The sequence below is a fragment of the Cryptotermes secundus genome, unplaced genomic scaffold (assembly GCF_002891405.2).
Source record: "Cryptotermes secundus unplaced genomic scaffold, Csec_1.0 scaffold1475, whole genome shotgun sequence".
Lineage (NCBI taxonomy): Eukaryota > Metazoa > Arthropoda > Insecta > Blattodea > Kalotermitidae > Cryptotermes > Cryptotermes secundus.
In genome coordinates, this window is record NW_019731600.1 from 812612 (window position 1) to 823494 (window position 10883).

General features: G+C 37.7%; 1 protein-coding gene across 2 annotated transcripts in view; it reads right to left on the minus strand.

Moving 5' to 3' along the window:
* LOC111867281 (serine/threonine-protein kinase Nek8) overlaps positions 1–10883 on the minus strand; it is a 52050-nt gene that overhangs the window by 7748 nt on the left and 33419 nt on the right. For both annotated transcript variants that reach the window (XM_023856990.2, XM_033752618.1), the window contains exons 17-21: positions 9825–10043; positions 6219–6311; positions 4386–4487; positions 4029–4120; positions 1939–2191 (exon numbers count right to left, since the gene is read on the minus strand). In XM_023856990.2, the coding sequence (XP_023712758.1) occupies positions 1939–2191; positions 4029–4120; positions 4386–4487; positions 6219–6311; positions 9825–10043 (759 nt within the window). The remainder of the gene's footprint in view (positions 1–1938; positions 2192–4028; positions 4121–4385; positions 4488–6218; positions 6312–9824; positions 10044–10883) is intronic.

Here is a 10883-nt window from a genome sequence, read left to right on the forward strand (position 1 = left end):
ACAATATTTGTATTTTGACAAGAACAAAACTTGTGACCTAGAAAACAATCTCAACCCCAAAACTAATAACATACAGCCAATTCTTAAAAGCCTGGAAAAGAAATTTAAGGATCTGTATACTTCAAACAGAGCTGTCACCACAGATAAGTCTGCTGCTCTAGATGGGAAGGCATGCTGGGGTACAATACATCCCACTGAAGACAGCCAAGTATGGGATAATGTCACACATGTTGTGCAAGTCTACAAGCAGATATATGTGATTGTGTGCATCATTGGTTCTCAAATTTTTTTGCCCTGGGGACAGCTTAAAAGTTTTGCTTATTCTGTGGACCCCCTCATACATTTTGTTTAAGCAGATTGGCAACTAATGTACAGATATAAATAGGTATAGTTTTTTCAGCATCTTTTTTTATTCCACTGTAGTAGCAAAAGAAAATACAATGAAAAAGTTTAAAATTTATCATCACTCTCTTGTTTCCATTCTTTGAACATACAGCAACACAGCCATCAAAAATAAGGAAATAAAGGAGAGGGGCTTAGTTGTGACACAGACTTAGTCTGTCCATAAAGGTGGACATGAAATACTGTGGCCTGATGGCTGAAAGCCAGAAATGTGGAATGAGATGAAACATCCATTGCTAGGCTACAGCAACCTAAGTAATAGCTCTGTAAATACATTCCCATGGCAACAGATACGTGTGACAATTCAGGAACTGTTGGAGAACAGACACCCAACAACAGCGAAATCATGAAGACAGCGTTCTTATGCACTCCATGCAGAGACTATAAGGAGAACTAATAAGAGCAGACAGTTAAGTCCATGTGGCAGTAGGTTCAAATACCTCTACCATAGTCCTGCGAGTCACAGAAGGTGATGAAAAGGGAACCCAGTGGCTGGGGTTATAACGGGGCCACCCTGTTCCTGAGGAATATAAATATGGGGACCTGGCACTCCAGATTGGAGCAGTCTCGAATCTGAGACAGTAAAATATAGTCCTGAGTCCCGTGGGACTAGGATCTGAGAATGACAGTGCTGGTGAGGGCCAGCATCAATTGTGAATGATAGACCCACCTTCTTGTTAGAGAGGATGACCCACATCAACAAACCCTACTTTGACTCTGATTTTGCCTATGACATGCATTGAGACGGACTAGTTCTGAGTTGGAAGTGAGTTCTACTCACTGATAACAAGTAGTCGCCAGTGATGGCCAGGCATGGAAGGGAGTCAATGGCCATGAGCTGTGCCCATGAGTCAGATGTGAGAGAGTTGCCAACCAGCAAGGATGTGAACATGGGAGCAGAAGAATCTACAGCATTGGGATGCATTACCAAGCTACAATCAGTGAAGACAGAGCAGGCTGAGAAGACTTAGTGCATGACAGTGAACTGCAGAGTGTGCAGATCAATGAAACAGTTATAATTACTTATAGTTATGATCTCATAATCATCCAATAAATCCAATTATCAATACAAACCCTGTATCCAGTCACTAAACATATAACAATAACATTTACATAAACTTCACAATATTTTAAATAGTAGCTCAAAACATAAATTAAAAATGAAATCCACTCTAATATTATGTACAAAGAAAATAGTGCAATTTCTGTCAATTTTTCTTGTTAATAAATCCAGTGTGGGTTCATGGGAGTTCAAAAGTTCCAGTCACATACAGATTTCACTGTCCCTAATGGTAGGATGAGAGAACAGAAGGGGCCCAGAGTCTAACATGGACTCAGAGAGGAGGAAGAAGGGATACAGACTATGCAGGAGGAAGCACAGTGTTCTTTACATTCCTGGAATCTATGCTCCAACAAAGAAGTTTCCAGCACAGAAAAATCTGCACCAAAATCTGGCCTCAGAATGAACCAGTATCCATCTGAACACAAGTCCTGGATTTGCTGCAGGACCTCCTGCTACTCAATTTGGTTCCTCACCGGTCCAAGGCTATCGAAGTCAGTCCCTTGAACAGAATCTTGTTCCTCCTCTGCACTGTCACCCTCACTGGAAGAACTTCCAAAATCCTCAGCTTCTTTTCTTTTACTTTGCTCAACCTGGCTGGGTTGTGGGTACAGGCGTGCCAATGGAACTGTAGTGTCCACAAGTACTAGCACACTGTACCTCATGGGGTACAGCCCTGCTAAGCACACTGTCTCTTCTTTTGCAATTTGAGTGGGTGATGCATACAACCTGGAAACAACATGACAACATTATATGACATTCATCAGAAATATCAAAATACACTTCAACTACTTACATCATGTAACACTGACTGGTAGGACAATTTGTAATGATGAACTACAAAGAATGTGGAAGCAGGTATGGCCTATTTAAGGTACTATTCCAAAATCTTCCTGGAGAGGCTGAGAAAAACCTCAGACTAACCAGCCTCTAGACTATGAATTAAATCCAGGACCTTTCAAATATGAAACAGAACAAACTTAAAATGATATTTTGTGAGAGATTCTTGAGAGCTGGATATCTCAAATGGGGGAAATACAAAATGTATACTAAATGATGTTGAGAAAGTCTCCTCAAAGGAAGTCACACAGGTGACTAAGAAATAAAGAGGAAAACAATACTAAACTGGAGCTAGCACTCAACCATGATGTTTAATGTGTGAGCTATGATGGCAGGACATTTGTCCCAGATGGTGGAAATAGACAATATATACTGAAATTTGGTAGGGAAACTCATGGAAAGAAGCCATTTGGATGGCATAAAAATAACTGGGAGAATAATATTAAAATATAGCTCAGCGAAATGGACTGATATGATTTGAACTGGACTGAACTCACAGGACTGATTCCAATATCAGATTTTGATACTGGCTATTATTTTCAGTTCAACTGCTAGACAGTTATACTGTATATATATTCCACAATCCATATCAATTATCAGACTTCCTCATTTACCATGCATCACAACTATTAAGACCAACAGCTCTTGACCTGAAGGTAATTTGACATATTTCAGGGTGTAATGATCTGGTCAGCTACACACACCTCTAATAAGTAGAGTAAAATCAGCAATACATGTATTTACTGACTACAGTCACTGAATTGAACACAATGACAGGATGAGGCTTGAGAAGATTCCAGAAGAGACTTCAAAATATCAGCCAATGGGAAAAAGAAGGATCCTGTTTTTCAGTATCCATAACAGGACTCAAGAGGCCTGATTGACTATGATTATCAAATTAAATGAAAACAAAACAACAGTAAGATTATTACATTTTTTAATTTACTTTGTTCAACACTACTTTATTATTGCTCTTTCCAAGTTGATATAGTGTAAATCATGCAGAAAATACGGTAACACAACTGGATCTGACTTGCAGAGACATGTTTAATTGTCACAAATTAGCTTCTGTAAAACCAATGGCAAACCCATTGAAATATTAGTTTTGATTCAGCCTTGGCAATGAAACAGAGTTGTTAATTTTTTTAAATACAACTGGTATTTTAGGTAACTCAGTCTTCAGTAATATTTAATTAAGTTTAGGATTAATTATGAATTGAGATTCTCACTGTTTTGTTTTATACTGTTTACAGAAAAAGTACATATAATATGCATCAATGAATGAGTTTTACCATTTTCAATATAGAATTACAAACAAGAGGAACACAATATAGTTTATAATTTTTACAGTACATTTAAACTATGGTAATTTAATTAGTGATCTTTTGTACAACATAAAATTCTGTTTGCTACTATTAAAATGCAGGATAGGAATACACTGGATCTTAGTCATGTCTTAAGACATATATTAGCCATGATAATACTATGAAATTTATCTGAGTAATACAATAGGTGTCCAATTTTTTCAACATAATTTATGTGCCAATGAATTTCAATAAAAATGATTAATCATGATTTTATTTCTGTCTATGGCTATTAAAAAAAAACAAGAGGTTTAATTTTAGTTTGCTGGTTAAGCTTAAGGCATAACAGTGCCAAAGAGGTTAAGGACCACTGATATAGACATTGTTGCACAATTAAAATTCATGCAATGAAAGGTACTTACGCTAAAATCTCCTGTGGTTCTAGCAGGATTTCGGTCATGTGGCTGGACTGCAGATCTGACACATTGAGGATACTGGTGTACTGTGACCCAGTCTACAACAGCAAATAATGAAAATAACATAAACTGTATGAACTCCTATGTGAAATGCAGTAAGATTTCCACAGTGTTATGTGCTTATATTTTCTGTTCTTCCTTGACAGTTCTTACTTAAATTTCAGTAGATGAGGACATCCACATCATCTAAAATGCAGTCTCCATTTCAGGAAAAAGTTTAATTCAATGACTGATTATTAGGTAATTTAATGACGTTATTTCAAATGCAGAGGTTATACAGAAGCAAGATGATTCAGTTCCCACCTGTGAGCCATACAGCAGTTGATCCTGGAATTTTTTCATTGACTTTGAATGAGACCAGCCACCAGACACATCTGGATTCATCACTGGGTTTCCCACTGAATCCTGGAAGAAGAGAAGAAACATCTCTAATACATGTTTTCTCACTACATTCTGTACCCTTTGTGTAGGAAGCCAGGTGGGCCCAAGAGCCAGCATGGAGCCATGCAGAAGAGAAGAGAATGAAAAATCACAATCAAAAATAGTTCTAAAACAATACTTGAAAACACATTCATTCTTCTGTGTTGAAGAATACTTATTGTCTAAAAAATGACTCATCCATTTAGAGGTTGTTGCTCCTATCAGGAATCAAACCCTGATTCCTTGGTCATTCACCCCACAGCCTAGTTGCTACACTGACTGCAAAAACCAGATTGAAAATCCAGAACAGAACAAGGTTAAAATCCACATACAAATACATATTTTCCAACATATACACATATTCATATAAGTCATACTGCATTGTAAAATATAGTACTACTGTGGTTTTAAAAGGAAATAAGAACTGTCTGGCTACACAGTGCCCTCTCACAGAAGCCCTAAAAATGCATGAACACAGATATATCTTGTATTCAGTATAAGTAACATACAAGCTATAAGAATTATATAAAATGATGTCAGTTAAACTGACAGAGAGCCATATACTGTTCACCAACAGCACATCATCAGACTTGCTATGGTGATCATTACCAACTGTGTTGCACAGTGACTCATGAATGTGACATACTCGTATGATGGACCTTCAACTGCATTGTAGAACAGTAAGAAGTACCTGACAAGTGGCTGTACATACAGGTGCCATGTGTATGCCAAGTGTGATTGACTGAAGAGACTGCAGTGTAAACAATGATAACCATCATGTCAAAATAAAGGACAAGCAATTATGTGGCACCTTCTATTTCCTCATCATAAATCAGATAGCACAATTTCACAACTAAAGAATATATGTAATGTATTCAGTTTTATGGAAATTAATAAACAATGCTGTATTAAACCACTGGCCAAGACACATTGCACTGTTACAATAGAATGATAGGAACATGATGGCTTATCTAACTGAGACAGGGTAAAGGTAGAAGGTAAAGATGTCCCTGTCACAGGCTGTGGAGGCCCTCAGGGTTGTGAGACATTGAGACTCCCACATTTACTAGACAAGTGGCTCACAGATGGCAGTGAGGTTGTCATTCATACACACCAGCCACCCTTTACCCCCAGGAAGGTTCCTGGTACTCATTTCTCTTAGAGGCTGAGTCGATCCCATGACCAGAATACAGCTGAAAGGATTAGGTCAATTGAAAAATCCAGTGACCTCATCGGGAATCAAACCCTCAACCTTCTAGCTTATATGACAGAACCACTTGGTTTAATAATGCACCAAATATGAGGGCTGTCTAGTGTCATATACGAATGAAGATTATTATCAATAATAAACCAGAGGGAAGGAGGATGATGATGTCAAAGGCTATTTTGAAGGTTAATTTTCTTGAGCACATATTACAAAATTCAGGATATTTAGAACAGACTTACATTAAAATCCAGGCAAACAATATGAACAAGAATTGAACTGACCAGGATCCATTACAGTATAGCATGAATTATTCTTTATCTGTTTAATTCATTTTCTACTACTAATCAAAAATCACAAGGAATCCAAGAGTAATCTTGTGAAAAACAAGATATGGAGAACGTGAGATGTTACAAAGCCAATATTACACACTATAAAATGCTCAGATTAGTATGAGAAAGTTCTCAGCTGACAGATGTATATGGTTTACTTCACAGTATCGCTGAACATACCTGACAACCAAAAGAGCCATAACGAGTGCCCCAGAAGTACACAGCATTCTGAATAGACCCAACTACAGTGTATGTCAGGCCACACTGCACCATCTGTTACAACACAACAAATCACATTATATTTACATTTTCTCTCATATGTATACAGAGTGCCTGCAATGACCAACCCCACTGCTTTTAATTTTATGTTCATCAACTCTTCTGACCACAAGCCTCATTTCCAAATAAAATCTAGACACAAAATGACACTCCAGTTTTTGCAACTACAAATCTAGTATCCTAACACTTGTTCCAGTCTGCAATCATACTGAAGACACAGTCCATAAAAATTCCAGGACACTGCCTTAAAATGAACTGAGCGCTGTTTGGAGGTTATCTGATTCAAACTACACTTGATACAGTATTCTAACTTCCAAGGTCTTCTCCAGCCTGTTTTTGTAGATGACAGACTTGAAAGGAAACTGATATACAGTTTCTTTTCCTGACTGGTCCTTTCTGTTGTGTTAAACAGGTAACAGCATTTGCTAAATGTGCCAGTCAAAAAACAACTTGGTGACCATTCCAATAAAGCTGTTGTTTGATTGATATATTTAATAAACTCTGTTATAAAATATAATAAATCTCCACTTTATAAAATTGATAAAAAATTCATTTCCATTAATTCACCCCACTGAATGGTGAGTTACATTTTAACTTACCAACTCATATAAACTAGAATAAATGGAAAAATACTTCCAAATGTTTGTCAAAAGATGGCACAATATGTACAATTTGTTGCTAACTGTATAAAACTAATCAGAAAGATTTAGAAACATTGTGAGATGTCTGCCCAGTTATTCTTTTGTTTTACAAGAGCCATACTTCTTACTGTCAGTTATACCTTTTCAATTTTGCAATAGCAATTTCAACCTCAAAAGGGCTGGGATTAGGTATTAACGGCTCAGCTGTGCGCATTTCTTTCTGCCTAACATCACATTCAATAAATGAGAAAAGTAGTTCTTCCACCTAATCAAAATGTTGTGGGAATCTGCAAGCAGATCACCCTTCTCATCCTTCACTTCCCAAGCTTTATTAACATCCAGCTCAGTGTCCAAATTTTCCAAGGTCGCGAACCTATTTGAGATTTCAACACGATACTGCTCTTTACACTCTACCTCATTTAATTTCTTGAGATTGAACCCCTCCATATGAACTCTGTGCATTGTTTGTTTGCTCACTACCAGTCTTTCCCTAATCTTTGCGACCACCAGGTAGTGGTCAGTATCACAGTCTGCTGCCCTGAATGATCGGACATCAAATATACTTGAGTGCCATCTCCTATCTATCAAAATATGGTCAGTTAGATTGTGTAGCTTCCCATCAGGAGATGTCCAAGTAAATTTATGGATGTTACAATGTGGGAACATTGTACTTTTGACAGTAAGACTTTTTGATATGGCAAAGTTTACTACTCTAACTCCATTATCATTACTAATTTCATGCAAACTCTCATTCCCAATCGTTGGTTTGAAAATATCTTCTCTCCCTACTTTGGCATTGAAATCTCCTAGCAAAATTTTCATAGGGTACCTCTGGAATTTAGTTCTTCATAGAACCTGTCCTTTATGTCATCAGTTTTATCTTCTATTGGGGCGTGAACATTCATAACGATGATATCACACCAACGACCTTTTTATATTATATATGATATCCTATCATTAATGAACTCTACCCTCTCCAACTGCTGATATGATTCTCTTATGTATGAAGAAACCTGTACCTATTCATGATTTTCATTCCCCTTTCCATAGAAAAATGTATATTCGCCTGCTGGTGCGATGCCACCTCCACCCCATCTGACCACCTATACCTCCTCTAAATCTAACTTATATTTTAAGATTTATTCCGCCACTGCCCTGAGCGAACCTGCCCTATACATACTTTGAACATTCCATGTACCAAATCTCATATCAATTTTCTTTAGCTTAGGTTGTTTATCCAAGGAATCCATCCAGGTCCAAGGCTTCTTGAGAATTTTTGTAACAAGTTTATTTTTTACAGTAAGGTGTTGTTAGCCCAATCCCCAACCCCCAAAGCTGGACAACCACACCTTGTTGACTGCCCTCGACTGCTTATTCAATATATTCGCAGCTTCCCTTCATACCTTGAGGGCATCTCCTCTTTTCGCAACCTGAGGACGCGCCATGCTGTGGTGACAAGAGACCCACCTAACATAAGCAGAACTATTCAACTTCAACGAACTTCTCATTAGGAGAAACTGAATCCTGAGGAGTAACTTAGAATGCTTATGCTCCACTGAAAATTCATTATGTATGCTGAAAGGGGATATTTATTTTTCAAATGTATTCACTGAACATTAATGATAAGCATTACTGTAAAGGTCTGTAATTATAAAACTAACATAATATTATGTCATAATCTTTCAAATCCATATAAACAAGAGACAACTTATACAACTGTTTGTTGGAAGTGCCTAGTTCTGTAAGTATCCATAATGTCACAGAAGTCCCTGAAATGGGTAATACAATACTTTAGGAACCCACACTTAAGGTACATTTTTGTGGTCCCAGCCAAAGCTCCATATGTCTATGTATCATTTCTTTGATCTAATATTTCTCCATATTAAGGGTTTATCCACATTTTACATATGGAACTTTGACTCCTACACATTCTGAATCTTGTTTCAGTGTTGAAGATAACTTTTTTTTTTGCATGCCACAACCTCTGCATAGTTCAAGATCATCATTTGCATGGCATGCAGTGCAGCATGCAGAATTATTAAGGTAGGCATTTTTCTAATCTGTAGTAGGCAGCATGATTGTCTGTGCCCATTCTTTCTGTGTCCTCTGTGTCAGTTGGAAGTGATACATGGTTGGAAGTTTTTACAGTTTGTTATTTTTTTATTGTGCTCAAGTGCCACAGTTTTTCTTAGGAAGTTACTCAAATTTTGAAGTAATACATGGCCATGACATTGAACAGAAGTTAGCAATAAATGAGAAAGAGAAAATTATTCAAGAGCTAGAAAGCAATCCAACTAGGTTTCAAAATGAAATTGTGAAGTGTTTTATACTGCCAACATGGCCATTAAGTAGCACATTCTTATGGAAAGCTTCTAATGTTGAAGAGAAAAGTTGGCATGGATCACATTCTAAAACAAAAGAACATACTGTATTACAATGCCTTATTATTGATTTGACCAAGTTCAACAGTCATTTTAAGCTCTGTTCTCCAAAACCTGCATTTAAGATATAAAAAGCTTGCCTCCCAACAAACCTTAATTTGGGTTTCAGTATATATCAGATATAACTGAATCTGGCTGAGGTTTGAGGTTCTCACAAGAGTGACTGTGAAGAGCCTGTCTTCTGAGATTTAATGCCATGTAGTACAGTAAACTTCACCAACATTTCAGAGGAACATACTGCCTCCATCTTCAGGGCCAAAGAGTAAGCCAGGCAAGTATTCAGCAAGAAGCTTCTACCAGGCAACACAGCATTCAAATTTAACTGACTCTTAAAATGGGAACTTCTGTGCTTTCAGCCATTAGCATGTTCCCTTTTCCATCTAACTTACTCACTCAACTGCTCTACACTAGAAAGTGCTACTTACAGTAGCGACTTTATCTGCCATGGATTTCACTATCAAAGGCCCAGGTGATGTTGATCTCAGGTGCCCTCTTCCCAGTTGACCCTCTGCATTACGCCCAAATGTAACAACATGACCACTCTTAGTCAGGACGGCTGTGTGAGTAGGGCCTAGTGAAACATCAGCGACTTTGTAACCAATTCCCTTTACTCTGGTGAGTGTTAGTGCCTTCTCAACTTCAACCTGTAGAGAAGCAAGGTAAATAAACATACCTAGGTGACCAATAATTGATTATTTTGTCTTCTCTTACATATTACTAGTAATATACCATGGTGTATAATACTTCACCATCCAGAAATTTACTGGTAACATAAGCATCTCTCCAAGTAAACGCATGCTCCTAGTACCACTAGTGGCTTGTTGGCAACTGAAATACTAACATTTTTTCCAGCAGGTCTCATTGTACTGTCACAAAATCTCTTCACAGATCATCATATGACTTTTGAAGAACAAATTGATCAGCCGCTCTGTGGGATGGAAATCAGTGACACAGAAAATATAGAATGCAGAGACTGAAGCTTTGGAATCTGCACTATTACAGTGGTTTTGCCATGCCACACTGGTTACTCACCTAGTAATGATCAAAGAAGACTCAACTATTTCCCAGCATGTTTAACAATCCAGAATATTCATGGTTCAAAGGGAGTCTTTATCAGAGCATTAAAAGGCATTAATGTGGATATACAAGGTGTGGCAATAAAGAAACCGGATTACTTTTATGACTCATTTCCGGCCACGTCATTGACGAAGAGGAGGGTAGGGCATTGACCCTTGGACTTCCCTCTACCGTCACACAAAGTTTCATTCACGTGCATCGGTTAGTCTGGCCGCGACCATTGTTAGAAGCGGATCGTGTTTCTGAGCTCCGTCGGAATAATGCTGAGTGCTAATGCAGAACAACGTGCTAACATCAAATTCCTCACAAAACTTGGAAAATCTGCCACTGAAACTTACAATTTGTTGACAGAAGTATATGGTGATCAGTGTCTATCTCGCACGCAAGTTTTCGAGTGGTTTAAGAAG